General features: G+C 37.5%; 1 protein-coding gene across 1 annotated transcript in view; it reads left to right on the forward strand.

The window, feature by feature from the left end:
• myo15aa (myosin XVAa) overlaps positions 1 to 21728 on the forward strand; it is a gene marked incomplete at its 3' end in the record, with an annotated part of 109883 nt that overhangs the window by 55092 nt on the left and 33063 nt on the right. Inside the window, exons 30-41 of the mRNA XM_080776436.1 lie at positions 8825 to 8897; positions 10194 to 10385; positions 11183 to 11295; positions 11917 to 12011; positions 12908 to 12956; positions 13068 to 13145; positions 17279 to 17363; positions 17520 to 17668; positions 18936 to 19000; positions 19782 to 19919; positions 20087 to 20132; positions 20498 to 20648. Coding sequence (XP_080632562.1) covers positions 8825 to 8897; positions 10194 to 10385; positions 11183 to 11295; positions 11917 to 12011; positions 12908 to 12956; positions 13068 to 13145; positions 17279 to 17363; positions 17520 to 17668; positions 18936 to 19000; positions 19782 to 19919; positions 20087 to 20132; positions 20498 to 20648 — 1234 coding nt within the window. The remainder of the gene's footprint in view (positions 1 to 8824; positions 8898 to 10193; positions 10386 to 11182; positions 11296 to 11916; positions 12012 to 12907; positions 12957 to 13067; positions 13146 to 17278; positions 17364 to 17519; positions 17669 to 18935; positions 19001 to 19781; positions 19920 to 20086; positions 20133 to 20497; positions 20649 to 21728) is intronic.

Here is a 21728-nt window from a genome sequence, read left to right on the forward strand (position 1 = left end):
GACAAAATAATTTGACAAAATAATTTGACAAAATAATTTGACAAAATAATTTGACAAAATAATTTGACAAAATAATTTGACAAAATAATTTGACAAAGTATTTTGTAAAAAGTATTTTGTAAAAAGTATTTTGTAAAAAGTATTTTGTAAAAAGTATTTTGTAAAAAGTATTTTGTAAAAAGTATTTTGTCAAATTTGACAAAAAAATTTGACAAAATAATTTGCCCCCCAAAATAATTTGCCCCCCAAAATAATTTGCCCCCCAAAATAATTTGACAAAATAATTTGACAAAATAATTTGACAAAATACAAAATACAAAACCCTAATTTAATTTGCCCCCCAAAATAATTTGACAAAATACAAAATACAAAACCCTAATTTAATTTGCCCCCCAAAATAATTTGACAAAATACAAAATACAAAACCCTAATTTAATTTGCCCCCCAAAATAATTTGACAAAATAATTTGACAAAATACAAAATACAAAACCCTAATTTAATTTGCCCCCCAAAATAATTTGACAAAATAATTTGACAAAATAATTTGACAAAATAATTTGACAAAATAATTTGACAAAATAATTTGACAAAATACAAAACCCTAATTTAATTTGCCCCCCAAAATAATTTGACAAAATAATTTGACAAAATACAAAATACAAAACCCTAATTTAATTTGCCCCCCAAAATAATTTGACAAAATAATTTGACAAAATAATTTGACAAAATACAAAATACAAAACCCTAATTTAATTTGCCCCTCAAAATAATTTGACAAAATAATTTGACAAAATACAAAATACAAAACCCTAATTTAATTTGCCCCCCAAAATAATTTGACAAAATACAAAATACAAAACCCTAATTTAATTTGCCCCCCAAAATAATTTGACAAAATAATTTGACAAAATAATTTGACAAAATAATTTGACAAAGTATTTTGTAAAAAGTATTTTGTCAAATTTGACAAAAATTTTTGACAAAATAATTTGCCCCCCAAAATAATTTGACAAAATAATTTGACAAAATACAAAACCCTAATTTAATTTGCCCCCCAAAATAATTTGACAAAATAATTTGACAAAATACAAAATACAAAACCCTAATTTAATTTGCCCCCCAAAATAATTTGACAAAATAATTTGACAAAATAATTTGACAAAATAATTTGACAAAATAATTTGACAAAATAATTTGACAAAATACAAAACCCTAATTTAATTTGCCCCCCAAAATAATTTGACAAAATACAAAATACAAAACCCTAATTTAATTTGCCCCCCAAAATAATTTGACAAAATAATTTGACAAAATAATTTGACAAAATAATTTGACAAAATAATTTGACAAAATAATTTGACAAAATAATTTGACAAAATAATTTGACAAAATAATTTGACAAAATACAAAACCCTAATTTAATTTGCCCCCCAAAATAATTTGACAAAATAATTTGACAAAATACAAAACCCTAATTTAATTTGCCCCCCAAAATAATTTGACAAAATAATTTGACAAAATACAAAACCCTAATTTAATTTGCCCCCCAAAATAATTTGACAAAATAATTTGACAAAGTATTTTGTAAAAAGTATTTTGTAAAAAGTATTTTGTCAAATTTGACAAAAAATTTTGACAAAATAATTTGCCCCCCAAAATAATTTGCCCCCCAAAATAATTTGACAAAATAATAATTTGACAAAATACAAAATACAAAACCCTAATTTAATTTGCCCCCCAAAATAATTTGACAAAATAATTTGACAAAATACAAAATACAAAACCCTAATTTAATTTGCCCCCCAAAATAATTTGACAAAATACAAAACCCTAATTTAATTTGCCCCCCAAAATAATTTGACAAAATAATTTGACAAAATAATTTGACAAAATAATTTGACAAAATAATTTGACAAAATAATTTGACAAAGTATTTTGTAAAAAGTATTTTGTAAAAAGTATTTTGTAAAAAGTATTTTGTAAAAAGTATTTTGTAAAAAGTATTTTGTAAAAAGTATTTTGTCAAATTTGACAAAAAATTTTGACAAAATAATTTGCCCCCCAAAATAATTTGCCCCCCAAAATAATTTGCCCCCCAAAATAATTTGCCCCCCAAAATAATTTGCCCCCCAAAATAATTTGACAAAATAATTTGACAAAATAATTTGACAAAATAATTTGACAAAATACAAAATACAAAACCCTAATTTAATTTGCCCCCCAAAATAATTTGACAAAATACAAAATACAAAACCCTAATTTAATTTGCCCCCCAAAATAATTTGACAAAATACAAAATACAAAACCCTAATTTAATTTGCCCCCCAAAATAATTTGACAAAATAATTTGACAAAATACAAAATACAAAACCCTAATTTAATTTGCCCCCCAAAATAATTTGACAAAATAATTTGACAAAATAATTTGACAAAATACAAAATACAAAACCCTAATTTAATTTGCCCCCCAAAATAATTTGACAAAATAATTTGACAAAATACAAAATACAAAACCCTAATTTAATTTGCCCCCCAAAATAATTTGACAAAATAATTTGACAAAATAATTTGACAAAATAATTTGACAAAATAATTTGACAAAATAATTTGACAAAATAATTTGACAAAATACAAAACCCTAATTTAATTTGCCCCCCAAAATAATTTGACAAAATAATTTGACAAAATACAAAATACAAAACCCTAATTTAATTTGCCCCCCAAAATAATTTGACAAAATACAAAATACAAAACCCTAATTTAATTTGCCCCCCAAAATAATTTGACAAAATAATTTGACAAAATAATTTGACAAAATAATTTGACAAAGTATTTTGTAAAAAGTATTTTGTCAAATTTGACAAAAAATTTTGACAAAATAATTTGCCCCCCAAAATAATTTGACAAAATACAAAATACAAAACCCTAATTTAATTTGCCCCCCAAAATAATTTGACAAAATAATTTGACAAAATAATTTGACAAAATAATTTGACAAAATAATTTGACAAAATAATTTGACAAAATAATTTGACAAAATAATTTGACAAAATACAAAACCCTAATTTAATTTGCCCCCCAAAATAATTTGACAAAATAATTTGACAAAATACAAAATACAAAACCCTAATTTAATTTGCCCCCCAAAATAATTTGACAAAATACAAAATACAAAACCCTAATTTAATTTGCCCCCCAAAATAATTTGACAAAATAATTTGACAAAATAATTTGACAAAATAATTTGACAAAATAATTTGACAAAATAATTTGACAAAATAATTTGACAAAATAATTTGACAAAATACAAAATACAAAACCCTAATTTAATTTGCCCCCCAAAATAATTTGACAAAATAATTTGACAAAATACAAAATACAAAACCCTAATTTAATTTGCCCCCCAAAATAATTTGACAAAATAATTTGACAAAATAATTTGACAAAATAATTTGACAAAATAATTTGACAAAATAATTTGACAAAATAATTTGACAAAATAATTTGACAAAATAATTTGACAAAATAATTTGACAAAATAATTTGACAAAATAATTTGACAAAATACAAAACCCTAATTTAATTTGCCCCCCAAAATAATTTGACAAAATAATTTGACAAAATACAAAATACAAAACCCTAATTTAATTTGCCCCCCAAAATAATTTGACAAAATAATTTGACAAAATAATTTGACAAAATACAAAACCCTAATTTAATTTGCCCCCCAAAATAATTTGACAAAATACAAAATACAAAACCCTAATTTAATTTGCCCCCCAAAATAATTTGACAAAATAATTTGACAAAATAATTTGACAAAATACAAAACCCTAATTTAATTTGCCCCCCAAAATAATTTGACAAAATACAAAATACAAAACCCTAATTTAATTTGCCCCCCAAAATAATTTGACAAAATAATTTGACAAAATACAAAATACAAAACCCTAATTTAATTTGCCCCCCAAAATAATTTGACAAAATAATTTGACAAAATAATTTGACAAAATAATTTGACAAAATAATTTGACAAAATAATTTGACAAAATAATTTGACAAAATACAAAATAATTTGACAAAATACAAAATAATTTGACAAAATACAAAATAATTTGACAAAATAATTTGACAAAATAATTTGACAAAATACAAAACCCTAATTTAATTTGCCCCCCAAAATAATTTGACAAAATAATTTGACAAAATACAAAATACAAAACCCTAATTTAATTTGCCCCCCAAAATAATTTGACAAAATAATTTGACAAAATACAAAATACAAAACCCTAATTTAATTTGCCCCCCAAAATAATTTGACAAAATAATTTGACAAAATAATTTGACAAAATAATTTGACAAAATACAAAACCCTAATTTAATTTGCCCCCCAAAATAATTTGACAAAATAATTTGACAAAATAATTTGACAAAATAATTTGACAAAATAATTTGACAAAATAATTTGACAAAATACAAAATACAAAACCCTAATTTAATTTGCCCCCCAAAATAATTTGACAAAATAATTTGACAAAATACAAAATACAAAACCCTAATTTAATTTGCCCCCCAAAATAATTTGACAAAATAATTTGACAAAATAATTTGACAAAATAATTTGACAAAATAATTTGACAAAATAATTTGACAAAATACAAAACCCTAATTTAATTTGCCCCCCAAAATAATTTGACAAAATAATTTGACAAAATACAAAATACAAAACCCTAATTTAATTTGCCCCCCAAAATAATTTGACAAAATAATTTGACAAAATAATTTGACAAAATACAAAACCCTAATTTAATTTGCCCCCCAAAATAATTTGACAAAATACAAAATACAAAACCCTAATTTAATTTGCCCCCCAAAATAATTTGACAAAATAATTTGACAAAATAATTTGACAAAATACAAAACCCTAATTTAATTTGCCCCCCAAAATAATTTGACAAAATACAAAATACAAAACCCTAATTTAATTTGCCCCCCAAAATAATTTGACAAAATAATTTGACAAAATACAAAATACAAAACCCTAATTTAATTTGCCCCCCAAAATAATTTGACAAAATAATTTGACAAAATAATTTGACAAAATAATTTGACAAAATAATTTGACAAAATAATTTGACAAAATAATTTGACAAAATAATTTGACAAAATAATTTGACAAAATAATTTGACAAAATAATTTGACAAAATAATTTGACAAAATAATTTGACAAAATAATTTGACAAAATACAAAATAATTTGACAAAATACAAAATAATTTGACAAAATACAAAATAATTTGACAAAATACAAAATAATTTGACAAAATACAAAATAATTTGACAAAATAATTTGACAAAATAATTTGACAAAATACAAAACCCTAATTTAATTTGCCCCCCAAAATAATTTGACAAAATAATTTGACAAAATACAAAATACAAAACCCTAATTTAATTTGCCCCCCAAAATAATTTGACAAAATAATTTGACAAAATACAAAATACAAAACCCTAATTTAATTTGCCCCCCAAAATAATTTGACAAAATAATTTGACAAAATAATTTGACAAAATAATTTGACAAAATACAAAACCCTAATTTAATTTGCCCCCCAAAATAATTTGACAAAATAATTTGACAAAATACAAAATACAAAACCCTAATTTAATTTGCCCCCCAAAATAATTTGACAAAATAATTTGACAAAATATAAAATACAAAACCCTAATTTAATTTGCCCCCCAAAATAATTTGACAAAATAATTTGACAAAATAATTTGACAAAATAATTTGACAAAATAATTTGACAAAATACAAAACCCTAATTTAATTTGCCCCCCAAAATAATTTGACAAAATACAAAATACAAAACCCTAATTTAATTTGCCCCACAAAAAAATTTGACAAAATAATTTGACAAAATACAAAACCCTAATTTAATTTGCCCCCCAAAATAATTTGACAAAATAATTTGACAAAATAATTTGACAAAGTATTTTGTAAAAAGTATTTTGTAAAAAGTATTTTGTAAAAAGTATCTTGTAAAAAGTATTTTGTAAAAAGTATTTTGTAAAAATTATTTTGTAAAAAGTATTTTGTAAAAAGTATCTTGTAAAAAGTATTTTGTAAAAAGTATTTTGTAAAAAGTATTTTGTAAAAAGTATTTTGTCAAATTTGACAAAAAATTTTGACAAAATAATTTGCCCCCCAAAATAATTTGCCCCCCAAAATAATTTGACAAAATAATTTGACAAAATAATTTGACAAAATAATTTGACAAAATAATAATTTGACAAAATACAAAATACAAAACCCTAATTTAATTTGCCCCCCAAAATAATTTGACAAAATAATTTGACAAAATACAAAATACAAAACCCTAATTTAATTTGCCCCCCAAAATAATTTGACAAAATACAAAACCCTAATTTAATTTGCCCCCCAAAATAATTTGACAAAATAATTTGACAAAATAATTTGACAAAATAATTTGACAAAATAATTTGACAAAATACAAAATACAAAACCCTAATTTAATTTGCCCCCCAAAATAATTTGACAAAATACAAAATACAAAACCCTAATTTAATTTGCCCCCCAAAATAATTTGACAAAATAATTTGACAAAATAATTTGACAAAATAATTTGACAAAATAATTTGACAAAATAATTTGACAAAATAATTTGACAAAATAATTTGACAAAATACAAAATACAAAACCCTAATTTAATTTGCCCCCCAAAATAATTTGACAAAATACAAAATACAAAACCCTAATTTAATTTGCCCCCCAAAATAATTTGACAAAATAATTTGACAAAATAATTTGACAAAATAATTTGACAAAATAATTTGACAAAATACAAAATACAAAACCCTAATTTAATTTGCCCCCCAAAATAATTTGACAAAATAATTTGACAAAATACAAAATACAAAACCCTAATTTAATTTGCCCCCCAAAATAATTTGACAAAATAATTTGACAAAATAATTTGACAAAATAATTTGACAAAATAATTTGACAAAATAATTTGACAAAATAATTTGACAAAATAATTTGACAAAATAATTTGACAAAATAATTTGACAAAATACAATATACAAAACCCTAATTTAATTTGCCCCCCAAAATAATTTGACAAAATACAAAATACAAAACCCTAATTTAATTTGCCCCCCAAAATAATTTGACCCCCAAAATAATTTGACCCCCAAAATAATTTGACCCCCAAAATAATTTGCCAAAATAATTTGACAAAATAATTTGACAAAATACAAAATACAAAACCCTAATTTAATTTGCCCCCCAAAATAATTTGCCCCCCAAAATAATTTGACAAAATACAAAATACAAAACCCTAATTTAATTTGCCAAAATAATTTGCCAAAATAATTTGACAAAAAGTATTTTGCAAAAAGTATTTTGTAAAAAGTATTTTGTAAAAAGTATTTTGTCAAATTTGACAAAATAATTTGCCCCCCAAAATAATTTGCCCCCCAAAATAATTTGCCCCCCAAAATAATTTTACAAAATAATTTTACAAAATAATTTTACAAAATAATTTTACAAAATAATTTTACAAAATAATTTTACAAAATAATTTTACAAAACCCTAATTTTACAAAACCCTAATTTTACAAAACCCTAATTTGACAAAATAATTTGCGATTCGATTTTCGATTTTTCAATTTTCAATTTTTCAACTTTCAACTGTTCGATTTTCGATTTTTCGATTTTCACATTTCACTTTTTCGATTTTCTGAGTCGCAAAATTGAAAGTGTGAAAAGTCCGAAAATGTGAAAAGTCGGAAGTGTCAAATAATTGTTAGAAGCTGTTTCTCAACGACCAAAAGTGTCAAATAATGGTTAGAAGCTGTTTTTCAATGACCAAAAGTGTCAAATAATGGTTAGAAGCTGTTTTTCAATGACCAAAAGTGTCAAATAATGTTTTAGGAGCTGTTTCTCAACAACCAAAAGTGTCAAATAATGTTTTAGGAGCTGTTTCTCAACAACCAAAAGTGTCAAATAATGTTTTAGGAGCTGTTTCCCAACAACCAAAAGTGTCAAATAATGTTTTAGGAGCTGTTTCTCAACAACCAAAAGTGTCAAATAATGTTTTAGGAGCTGTTTCTCAACAACCAAAAGTGTCAAATAATGTTTTAGGAGCTGTTTCTCAACAACCAAAAGTGTCAAATAATGTTTTAGGAGCTGTTTCTCAACAACCAAAAGTGTCAAATAATGTTTTCATTCAGTCCAAAAGTGTGAAAAGTCCGAATGTGTGAAAAGTCCGAAATTAATAGAAATGCATGCAAAGCAATGAATGAATGAATGAATCAATCCTCTCTATGTGCTTTCACTCATAGCGCCCCCTAGCGACAGTGATGTCACACTTTGTGAGCTCTATGGACAGATTACCGGTATATATAAATATAAACATCCCGATCTGATTCCGATCATTTGATTTTGAGATACCGATACTGATTTTTCCCCGTTTCCGTTATATATATTTTTACATTATAGAACACTTATGCCATATCACAATAGTAGCCTACTGTATCCAAAATCACAGACAATATCCATTCATGATATGGATATAATATTGATACTAGGGAGGTTCTTTTGCTCCCAATCCGATTCCTGATCATTTGAAATTGACGTGATCGGACCAGATTTCCGATCATGTGATCGGATCGGGACAACCCTAAATATTACAGTATGTTTACGCATTCATTTTAGGCTATATGTAAATGAATCAATCAAAGATTTTTTTCCCCTCACTATGTCTCTCTCTCTCTCTCTCTCTCTCTCTCTAATAGGTGTGTCGTTTCTCTGTCCAACCCACTCGTGGACCAGCGGGGAGGACCTAGCGGGAGACGTTCTACGGCACAGGTTCTACAAATATTAACAATTATTATATCTTCTGTCAAATGGCCGATCAGCAAAATAATTTTAGAATTCAAATCAAATTTTAATGCTGCATCGTATAATCTATCTTTCTATTCTCTGTATTTTATGTCACAAAGGTTGTGATGTAACCACTTGAACCCCGGCATCCCATAGTCCGAGGGGAACCAACTATCCCATAGTCCGAGGGGAACCATAGCCAAAAAATAGACCAGGGGTTTTCAACTGATTTTGACCCAGGGACCACCATCCTGACTAAGAGCAACCTGGGGACCACTTTAGAGTATATATGAATAGAGAAGACACCCGAGTTCTCCTTCCATCCACTTGCATTAAGTTGCTCAAAAGCGCATGAGGCGATTTCACTCCTCCTTCCTGGTATAGGAACAGAGTGCATTCTGGGACGGATTGCAATGGTGATGAGTGGCCCCAAACACATGAACGCGCTGCCGTTGAACGTGCACGAGCGTCGTCCGTCGTGAACGTGTGTACAATGATAGTCAACGGACCAGCGCGTTCATGTTTTCGGGGCCCAGCGCTGCAATACCTTCATTCAGCCACTATGTCCATTTGGCCTCAGGGTTTCCTCTGGGTGCCGTATCTATTCATATATACTCTAAGGTGCTCCATTGGTTCATGTGCTGTGTGTTTGTCATACAGGGGCGTGTCCGAGTGGTGGAAGGGCTGCTCCATTCTGATTGGTTCATGTGCTGTGTGTTTGTCATACAGGGGCGTGTCCGAGTGGTGGAAGGGCTGCTCCATTCTGATTGGTTCATGTGCTGTGTGTTTGTCATACAGGGGCGTGTCCGAGTGGTGGAAGGGCTGCTCCATTCTGATTGGTTCATGTGCTGTGTGTTTGTCATACAGGGGCGTGTCCGAGTGGTGGAAGGGCTGCTCCATTCTGATTGGTTCATGTGCTGTGTGTTTGTCATACAGGGGCGTGTCCGAGTGGTGGAAGGGCTGCTCCATTCTGATTGGTTCATGTGTTGTGTGTTTGTCATACAGGGGCGTGTCCGAGTGGTGGAAGGGCTGCTCCATTCTGATTGGTTCATGTGCTGTGTGTTTGTCATACAGGGGCGTGTCCGAGTGGTGGAAGGGCTGCTCCATTCTGATTGGTTCATGTGCTGTGTGTTTGTCATACAGGGGCGTGTCCGAGTGGTGGAAGGGCTGCTCCATTCTGATTGGTTCATGTGCTGTGTGTTTGTCATACAGGGGCGTGTCCGAGTGGTGGAAGGGCTGCTCCATTCTGATTGGTTCATGTGCTGTGTGTTTGTCATACAGGGGCGTGTCCGAGTGGTGGAAGGGCTGCTCCATTCTGATGAAGGAACACGGCCAGTGGGTGGAGCTAGCGGGGCACGACTACGTCATGGACCTGATCTCAGACCTGGAGCTGCCGGTCGACTTCCCCAAACAGAAGAGCTACTTCATCATCAGCGCCGAGGACCCGTCCAGGGTCCGAGCCAAGACCAGTCTGTGAGTCCTATAGGGACCCCTAGTCCAGGGTCCGAGCCAAGACCAGTCTGTGAGTCCTATAAGGGTCCGAGCCAAGACCAGTCTGTGAGTCCTATAAGGGTCCGAGCCAAGACCAGTCTGTGAGTCCTATAAGGGTCCGAGCCAAGACCAGTCTGTGAGTCCTATAAGGGTCCGAGCCAAGACCAGTCTGTGAGTCCTATAAGGGTCCGAACCAAGACCAGTCTGTGAGTCCTATAGGGACCCCTAATCCAGGGTCCGAGCCAAGACCAGTCTGTGAGTCCTGTAGGGACCCCTAGTCCAGGGTCCGAACCAAGACCAGTCTGTGAGTCCACACTAGGACCCCTATAGTCCAGGGACCGAACCAAGACCAGTCTGTGAGTCCTATAGGACCCCTAGTCCAGGGTCCGAGCCAAGACCAGTCCAGATCAGTCTCGTCTTCTGTGGAAGCGTGTTGCGCAGCGATAAAACTGTTTTCTGACATTAGTTATTTTCAGATGAAAGAGTATTATAGAATATGCGTTGAGAAGCAACGCGTAAACACATTATTATTAAAACAACATCACGATATTCTTTCAAGCAGTTTCACGATACACAATATTATTTTTTTCTGGTGTTTTTTTATAGTTATTTTTCCTCTCCTCTCCTCTCCTCTCCTCTCCTCTCCTCTCCTCTCCTCTCCTCTCCTCTCCTCTCCTCTCCTCTCCTCTCCTCTCCTCTCCGCCCCTCCCCTCTCCTCTCCCCTCCCCTCCCCTCCCCTCCTCTCCCCTCTCCTCTCCTCTCCTCTCCTCCAACCCCAGCACTTTGTTTGGAGGTGGTTTTGACTCCGATGAGGAGATGCCTGCCTTACATCCTCTTAGCAGCAGCAAACCAGCTTACAGTCTGCCTGACTCCGACGGATACTACAGCCATGGTACACACACACACACACACACACACACACACACATGCACGCACGCACACACACACACACACACACACGCAAAACTACGCATGCACATGCATGCACAGACTATAGGACAGGTTTTTGCTTGCTCACACATGCCACCTATATGAAATCTGTGGTAGTGTTCTTGTGTTATAATATGCACATGCATAAAGTGAATGGCAGATTGAGTGGCAGATTGAGTGGTAAAATTAATTTAATGTCGTTTAATGTAATCAAATAGGAGTTATCTGTTTGGATGTATGTATGGGCTGTCGAGGCCAGAAAGTAGTGTTTTTTTGCCACTCGGTAAGTGTTCCCGCATAACTTCCGGGTTGTATGATGATGTCACACGCATACCACCCACATGTGTAGTGAGAACAAGACCTCTTATGTTACATTTCGATTACGGTTTTTGTTTTAAAACAATAACCGGAGAGAAGCTGCATGTTCAAGTTTCAAAAACATTGATCCCCCAAGTGTGTGCGTGCGTGCGTGCGTGCGTGCGTGCGTTTGCGTGCGTGTGTTTGCGTGTGTGTGTGTGTGTGTGTGTGTGTGTGTGTGTGTGTGTGTGTGTGTGTGTGTGTGTATATTTGTGTGTGCATATAGTGGAGTCGGATGCATTCAGTGACGGTCAGACTCAGAGAGGTATGGACCGCTACCTGGACAGTTTGTTTGATCCTGTACTGTCAGACACCAGCATGGTGAGTAGCAGTGGACACACACGCACGCACGTGTAGAAATAAGGGTTAAGTCCTATTCATACTCCAGTTTTAGGTGATAAGGTGACCATGCCACCGAAACGGTGGTTAGTAAAAAGCCAAGAGAGATGTGTTTGGGGCGAGCGGTGAGTCGCTTAAACAACGTCATGTTGTATTCTTCGGTGGACAGTCAGACACCTTACCACCTAAAACTGGAGTACGAAAAGGCCTTTATAGTTTACAGTAACGCTCTCAGAACCCTCAGGATGTCATTGTGCTGAACGCGCCTCCATCGCACCCGATCCGCCCGTGTGTGACTACTGGATGAATGGGACGACATGTCGTTGATTGATGCGCGGGACCATGTGACCCACGTGTATGAATGGAATGGGGGGGTGGGGGGGTGTTATTAGGTTACTGAGTGACCTGCACTACACTGTACACTACACTACACTGTACGCCGTACAGTATTTAACCTGTGGCGCCAGGCAGGAGACACACTCGTCTCAACGCATTCGCACATTGGGGGGATTATTGGTAATGTATGTCCGTGTCGACAGATTAGTGTTGTGATCGGTGTGACTGTTGTTGACCTAACGTATAGCTTTAGTCAAAGCCATTGCTTTGCGCTCATGTTTGCTTGTGCGTGTGTGTGTGTGTGTGTGTGTGGGTGTGTGTGTGTGTGTGTGTGTGTGTGTGTGTGTGTGTGTGTGTGTGTGTGTGTGTGTGTGTGTGTGTGTGTGTGCGCGCGTGTTTGGGTCTTTTGTCTTTTCAAGTGTCCCCAGGGAGTATTCAGTTTGCATGACTATACTAGCTCACTCAGCAGAGGTTTCGAAAGCTCTCTCTCTCTCTCTCTACCGTATATCTCTCTACCTGTCTCTCTCTTTTTGTTTTGTCAGGACATGGACAGGACCAGCAATATAACGGCCAGGATAAAAGGAGGAGGAGGTATCTATGTATCTATTAACTTAATTTACCTTACACATTGTTTTATTGCGAATTGCGTTGTATTATTGTACATTTAAACTAAAACAAACTGTAAAATGAACTGTCTTAAAGGAGTAACGGCAGCAGAAGAGCCAGAGCAGGATGACACGCCCCCGGCCAGACCCTATCCTCCAGGAATACGCCCAGGAGGTCAGACACTGTGTGTGTGTGTGTGTGTGTGTGTGTGTGTGTGTGTGTGTGTGTGTGTGTGTGCGTGTGCGACTGCGCGTGTGCGTGTGTGCGTGCTCATCCCTAGTTATCTCCGTCTCGTTCTCTCCCTTCCTTTCCCTCTCCTTCACTCCCTTGCTCTCTTTCTCCTCCTCTTTCCAGCTCTCTCTCTCTCTCTCCCTCTCTCCACTCATCTCTATGTCTCTCTACCCCCCCCTCTCTCTCGGTGTGTTCATTATTAATTCAGTCTGTTCTAAGTGGGTCTTAAATGCCTAGCTTTAGCCTCTGGCTGATAAATGCTTCTGTGCTCTTTAGGCTGTCGGCACGGCAGCTACCTGTAGTAGACGTGTGTGTGTGTGTGTGTGTGTGTGTGTGTGTGTGTGTGTGTGTGTGTGTGTGTGTGTGTGCATGTGTGCGTCGTGCAAGCAGGTGAACATGTGTGTGTTGCTTATAAGTGCTGAATTTGAGTCTGGTGTGAACTCATGACAGGTGAGAGCAGGTGAATGTGACCTGAGGTTGACGTGAATGTGAGGTTGTTAGAGATAAGTTAAGGTCATTACACACTGGCGAATTAGCGAGGCGATGCGAATAAGCGATCTGAAAATACGACAACAGAGCGAACAAATAAAGAGCGAAAACGGTCGCATTTTCGCACATTCGCACATTCGCCAGTGATGTGGAAGCTTGCATGGACTTCAACTGTTTTTTTTTAAATGCGAATTATTCGCACGAATATATACCTTGCGTAGACAGATATTCCACAATCTCCGAATGCTACAGGGTCTGGAACTACACAGAGTAAGGAAGCAGTTCCATTTCCGTTCACGAAAACATAATTCAAAATATCTTTAGAGCTTATTTGTTATTTCCATTTCTGCTAAAACAGAAAGCTATAATATAGCATAGCTATATAGCATAAGCATATATTATTATATGCTTAGATGTATTAAAATGTTATTAGGATAAATGTGTGCGACTGTAAAGACAAAGTGGAAGTGGGGAGGAGGCTCCGTACTTCTGCTTTATCGATTCTCTTACTCATGATAGAGCTTCTGTTCTCCAGACTGTATGAGGCAACAGTCTGGCAACGCCAGACTAGAGATAAGTAGGTAAATACTAAATACTAGGTAAGTAGATTTATCCTGCGGGTACAGTAGGTAGGTGTACTGTACGTTGGTCGATAGGTAGGTAGGTAAGTAGATAAATAGGTACGTACGACCGTACGTACGGTCAGGTGATTTTCGCGATCTACCGTTAACCCATTCTGACCTGAGATCAGATTCATACGAGGTTTCCACGGGACACACACTGGTCTGATTAACCCATTCTGACCTGAGATCAGATTCTAAAAATGTCAGTCGTTCTTCGAATTTTTCAAAAATAGCAGACCTACAAGCTCGTATCGCGCCACTCGGTGGCGCGATATGAGCTTGTAGATCTGCTATTTTTCAATAGGTAAAGCATAACATGATGCTAACACCAAAATGGGTGCCCGGTCAGAATGGGTTAAACAGTACAGTTTAAGTACATTTTGATAGCAAAACCTTTGTACTTTTACTCAAGTAAACTTTGAATTCCAGACGCTATAGCGTCTACATTGCAGTATTGATACTTTTACTCGTGAGTATATACTTTGTTCCCCCCCCCCCCCCGCTGCCCTGTCTGGTCTCATGGATAATGGATAGAGTCTCTGTAACCAGAGGACTGTCTGCTCTATAGGCCGCTGTCTATCTCTCTCTGTCTCTGTCTCTCTCTCTCTCTCTCTCTCTCTCTCTCTCTCTCTCTCTCTCTCTCTCTCTCTCTCTCTCTCTCTCTCTCAATTTTCAATTCAATTCAACAGGCTTTATTGGCATGACACTTTACAAGTGTTGCCAAAGCACAATCACAGATATGACAAACGACAACATAACAGCATAATATCAATGACATGAAAAAATAAATAAAAATAAAATAAAATAAAGCAGGTGGTGCAGAAAATAAAACACGGCATACTGTATGTGTGTCCTACTGGTTGTCCCTTTTCTTGTGACAGGAATTGACATATTTTGCAGCCAAAACGGCACATTCTTTCTGTTCCCCCAGAAGGACTGGTAATTTTTCCCTTTCTGTCATACTTCGGAATTCTGGGAAATTTGTTTCAAATTTTGGGAAGAACTCCTCTCTAATGTTTGTGTAGTTTTTACATTGTGTTAAGAAGTGTAACTCTGTCTCCATAGCTCCGTCATCACAGTGTGTAGTTTTTACATTGTGTTAAGAAGTGTAACTCTGTCTCTATAGCTCCGTCATCACAGTGTGTAGTTTTTACATTGTGTTAAGAAGTGTAACTCTGTCTCTGTAGCTCCGTCATCACAGTGTGTAGTTTTTACATTGTGTTAAGAAGTGTAACTCTGTCTCTATAGCTCCGTCATCACAGTGACAGCACAGCCTCTCCTCTCTGGGCAGCCAGGTCTGTCTGTGTCTGCCCTTCTCTATTGCCAGACTATGATCACTCAGTCTGTACATTGTCAAAGTCTTTCTCAGGTCTGTTTAGAGCCAAATATGTTTCTAGTTTGTGTTGTGATTGTGTGAGTTTGTTCCAATATGTGATGTATTTATCTTTTTCTTTAGTTATAATTTGGTTGCGTCTAATCTTCTGAGTGATAGTGTAGCTGCACTGAGGCTGTCTGGGGTTTGTGATGTCAGAAGGTGAGAGGTCAGCTAGTTTCAGAACCAGCTGACTGAGGGGGGCTCCTTTGGATGTCCAACTCTTGGCAGGCAAGGGCTTTATAATGGTAACAGGCAGGGTCACTCTTTTTAATATGGCTCCAGAATTTAATAGATCTTTTCTGTATATTTAGAAGTAATGGATATTGGCCTAATTCAGCTCTGCATGCAGAATTTGGGCATTTTCTTTGTACCCTGATAATAGTTTTGCAGAACTCAACTGTATTGGACCCCATACCTCACTGCCATACAATGCAATGGATTCTATAACTGATTTAAATATTTTGAGCCATGTCCTAATTGGAATTTGGATTTGAATTGAACGCTTGATGGCATAAATCTCTATCTCTCACTATCTCTCTCTCTCTCTCTTTTCATCCATCCATGGTTCTTTCTACCTTTCCCTCGCTCTATTTTCTCTTTCGTCTCTTCTTACATATTTAGCTTTCTCTTCTCTTTTTACGTCCCACGCCAACTGAAATGTGTTGATCAGCAGGAGATGATTGGCATTTTACTTAATATGTTTCATCCATAAACGTCCTAGCCTGGCTAATAATAAGCCAGACAGAATCAGCCTGCCGGCGACAGTGTTGTGTGATATTAGTCTGGATTACTCTTGCCTGCTATGATTTACATAAATCTTTTCCCAGGCGGAAAATAAACTGTCAGATTTACGTAGCAATGTAGCTATGTTTGAAGCGCCACTGCCTGTGAGCACAGACAGCAGAAGGCAAAACATCTGAATACAGCATTTCACATAATCTTTTATTTTATTTTAAGTCTGCTGTGGCAGTTTTTCATGTTTTTCATGCAAAACTAATGCTTGGAATGGATTCAGAATCATGAGAAAACCCTAGTTTGTCAACTATGGCAGTTTTTCATGTTTTTCATGCAAAACTAAAGCTTGGAATGGATTCAGAATCATGAAAACCCCCTGGTTCGTCACATGCTACTTAAAGCGTAATGACATTTAGAACATTTTGCCTTACATTGGTGATGGTACCCCAACTTTTTCAGCAGCTGTCAGAAATTCCCCTTTGGTTGAATAGAAACTAATGTGGGATATGTTAGTTAGTATAGACATCTTTACAAACACATTGGTGAAGACAATTCATGGTAAGAATGTGCTGGTTGGTGCCTTGCATGGTTTCCATCGGTGTGTGAATGTGTGTGTGAATGGGTGAATGTAATGCACAATCTATATACTGTAAATGCACCATTTATCTATGTCTTGTCTGTATCTTGAACTGTGACGCAACACAACGTTCAGTGCAGGCTGACAATAACGTTGTATCGCATGGCATTGTAACCCCTTGTCTCCCACCACCTCCACCACCATGTTAACCCCTTGTCTCCCACCACCTCCACCATGCCTGCCCTGCCACTCCCGTCCCATCCCGTGGTCTCCAAAGCCGTCCCGGTGCTTCCCGTAGCGGGGGGGATGATGGCGCCCGTCCCGGCCATGCCCATCCGCTCCCACCACCACCACCGCGAGCTGTACGAGCAGCAGCAGAGAGAGCGAGAGGCGGAGCCGCCGCCACCGCCCCCACCACCACCGGCACCGCGCTACCACTTCTATAACCAGCCTCCGCCCGAGAGTCCGTACCACTACGAACGCACCGCTGCGCCCCCCCACACCCAGTCCCCCCCCAGGGGGTCCTCGTCCTCCTCGGGGGGGGTCCCTCCCTCGTCCTCTGGGGGCGACGGTTTCGGGACGTCCCCCCCGCTCCCAGGCGGGGCGTCTATGATCAGTGTGCCGGGGATGCCCTCGGTTCCGGTGATGCCCGCCGGCTTACCTCCAGGTATACGCCGGATATCTACGGCAAAGAGGAGGGGGGACCTCGGCATGTGCGTGGCCCCTGGGCGTGCGTGGCCCCTGGGTGTGCAGGGCGTGGTGGGGTTGAAGTGTCTGCGTGTGCGTGGCCCCTGGCTGTGTGTGGCCCCTGGCTGTGCGTGGCCCCTGGGCGTGTGCAGGGCGTGGTGGAGTTGAAGTGGAGTGGAAATGCTGATGAAATGGTAGAAGTGGCAACAGACAGTGCTACAGTGTGTCCACAGTGTGCTGTTCAATAATGGTTTGCAGTGGGGGAAGGAGGGGGTTGCGGGGTGTGACCACCCCCCCCCCTCCCAACCCCCCCGGTAGCTCCGCCCCTGCAGTGGGAGAAGGAGGAGGTTGCGGGGTGTGACTTGTCCGACCCAAGTCTACTCTCAGAAGAAATAACGCAGAAATATTACCCTAGCTAAAAGAAAACCCACACAAATTGGGTCAAAAATAATAATCCATAATATAACCCAAGAAATGGTTATGGCTCTGAAAAAATATAACCAGGAGTTTTTAGAGTATAGGTTTGATCTGTTGGATGCGGGACCATCATGGGAGTCTATGGAATCTATATTGCACGCTGTTTGCAGTGGGGTGCTGTGTGTTGTTTATTTATATTTGCACAGCAAACTAAGTGTTATCTTAATTTATAAAAATGTTACACATATTATCATATAGTATACCGTAACCCTTTGTGACCGACTCGTCACTACCCAGGGCAAGGAAGGACACAAGACACAAGGCAGCTTCCTTAAGTTTGTCGCTTTATAGGACCAAGTCAAGGGAATAACAATTTGAAAGCATCACAATAATATCACATTACACAGGAGAGGCGATCTCTCCACTGTCCGGACAGTCGAGTGTTTGTGGAGATGACTGATTTATCCTGTTGTGACCTTGATCAAGTCCATGATGCACAACAGGTGCGCAGCCACACCCAGCTCTGAGTCCAGTTGTAGTTTGACTCAGGCCAGGTGTGACTGCTTAAATCACTCATCCTCCATCTCACACCCTTATTTACACACTCAAGATGAAACACTTTACTGCATGTGTGTGTCTTTCAGTCCCAGTGGTGCCTCCTCTGTTTTCTGCATACTGACAACTGTACTATTGTTGTCTGTTGTTTGACATGCATATTTTTGTCTTGTGTGCGTTTGTGTGTGTGTGTGCGTGTGTGTGTGTGCGTGCGTGTGTGCGTGCGTGCGTGTGTGTGTGTGTGTGCGCGTGTGTGTGTGTGCGCGTGCATGTAGGATCAGAACAGAGTGTGCTGGCTCAGCAGCAACAAGCCATCATCAACCAGCAAGCTATAATTCTGGTCTGTGTCCAAAAGTTACCTCCTTTCACTCTGTACTTAATGATCTGTATACTCATTTACGCTATACAGTAGCCTATGTTGTCTGTTCCTGCTATAATGTATTCTTCTGATAGCATGTTTTTAGCCACATCAGCGATAATTAGACTATTTGGAAGCTCGCAACGTGTCACTATAGCTGTTGCATTATGATTGTGAGCTTGTAGATCGGATATTATTGCATTTCGCTAATATTGGAAACCTTGTGGAAACACTTTCACCTATAATAACATGCCCGAAATATAGCCATGCCATTATGATAACGGATAATACCTAATGCATCACAGTCAAGCACAGAATGAAAAATAACAATCAGGTGTGTGCGCACGCATACGTGCGTGTGTGTGCGTGCATAAAGGTCAAGGTAAACTTTATTGTCCACAAGGGAAAATTTGTCTTGGGCTTTCACCCCAGCTATACAGCCACACATAAAACATCAAAGACAACAAAAATACACTACAGAGGAAGACACAACATTACACAATTGATGGGGATAATCAGGCCTCACGTACCGCTGTTTCAGAGCCTCGTTCAGCATCTTAGTTGATGCTGATACAAACGATTTTCTTTAAATCTGATGTACTTCCACTTTGGTTCTTTGTATCTTCTCCCAGAGGGCAGCAGTACAAACTCGCCATTTAAAACATGGGTAACATCACTGACAATATTTTGAGCCTGTTTTAAAGTAGCATGTGTGTGTGTGTGTGTGTGTGTGTGTGTGTGTGTGTGTGTGTCTCCCTCCCAGGCCCAGCAGATGACCATGCAGGCCATGGCTCTCCAACAGCAGATGTTGGCCAACTTCCCCCCGGCCGGCCCGGCCCCCCAGTCACCCCACATCCAGTACCACCCCTACTCCCCCCATCACTCCCGCACGCCCAGCCCTGTGAGTCACTACAGTCCCTGACCCTGACCCTGACCCTGACCCTAACCCTGACCCTAACCTGTTGAATTGTGTATATCACAATGTGAATAATATTGACCTAAGAGCAGCTTTTAACCAGCCCTCTCTCGTCTTGCTGTCTGTGTCTCTGTCTGTCTTTCTGTCTGCAGATCAAAGACACAGAATCACCGTACAAGCCGTCAGACAGAGGAATGAGTATGTTGTCTGTCTGTCTATCTATCCATCTAGCACTGCTGTACAGTATCAGAGCCATAGAATAAGACAGAGTTAAGACAACACCGTTCACTGTCCAATGGCAGCTCTTCTACATAGACTTTTTTATTGGCGAGCAGGGACACCGGAAGTTTACGGAATGCATCACATATATCAAAAGTAGTTATCATGAATCATGTATAAACTAAGAACGTAACAGTGGAGTATCTATGTCAACTATACATACTAATACTATACTAGGTTTTCAGATTACGGCGGAAGATTGGGAGTGAATATTGGCTCTGTACAGTATTATATTATGTGTGCAGGTGCTTGAATGTGACAGAATGAGTGGTCTAATGTTCCAGGTCCAACACGAGGCCTGCTTCCTGAAGACGTGGTACACTCCAGCGGCGGCCACACGGATGCGCGCACAGAGCCCAGTCACGACATCAAAGACATCGTCAAACACCACCACACTCCTGCTGCTGCCGCACCTGTTGCTCCTCAGTCACAGAGGTAGAGAATTAACTCTTAATTAATTAACTTATGGGCCAACTTGATTGATATTAGTTTTATCATAGTATAGGGCAGGGTTGGGCAACTTTGAATATCATGGAGAGGGCCACTATAGTTCCACACTCACTCCAGCGGGCCACTATAGTTCCACACTCACTCCAGCGGGCCACTATAGTTCCACACTCACTCCAGCGGGCCACTATAGTTCCACACTCACTCCAGCGGGCCACTATAGTTCCACACTCACTCCAGCGGGCCACTATAGTTCCACTCTCACTCCAGCGGGCCACTATAGTTCCACACTCACTCCAGCGGGCCACTATAGTTCCACACTCACTCCAGCGGGCCACTATAGTTATAGTGTGTGTGTGCCACATGACAAAGAAACAGTCGCACACATCTTAAATGGCTGCAGCCACTATAAAGGACTGTTCATTGCCAGACATGACCGTCTGGTGGACCTGGTCTCAGACAAGATCAGAGGAGTACAGGACAGGACAACAAGAATGTATAAACACAGCACTGTAAAAATAGACTGGTTTGATCACAATGACACGCATGTCAATTCACTACAAAATATTCACTTTGAAATAGGCTGCCCATTTGATTTGTATATGGACACTTGTTTTACATCCAAACTTATGAAATATCAGCTTCTGGTGGAACGTATTATGGCCTTGGGATATAACTGTCAACTTATTGTCCTTGTATTTGGAAGTCTGGGCCATGTCCATAAACTTGTGCTCAGGGGTTTGCAATTGGGTGGATTGCTAAAAACAAATGCAAAAAGGCTGGCTAAATACTGTTCTGTCTCAGCTACTATGGGCAGTCTGTCTGTCTGGAGAAGGCGTTGTTTCATTTATCCCTATAGGTGGCTTAAAAAACCCAAAACAAACATCCTGTCTAGTAGTGTCAAGTATATAGTATGTCAACAATGTGCTATATATTTTTTTTTCCTCTTCATTTCCCTCTGTGTGTTAAGCATGTGCAGCAGCTATATCTGGTTGGACCATATAATGTATAACCTAATTCTGATCAGTGTTTGGGTCTATTGTATTACGCCTCTTGTGATCCAAATAA

The sequence above is a fragment of the Protomyctophum bolini genome, assembly GCF_963924005.1.
Source record: "Protomyctophum bolini genome assembly, chromosome: 11".
Classification (NCBI taxonomy): Eukaryota; Metazoa; Chordata; class Actinopteri; order Myctophiformes; family Myctophidae; genus Protomyctophum; species Protomyctophum bolini.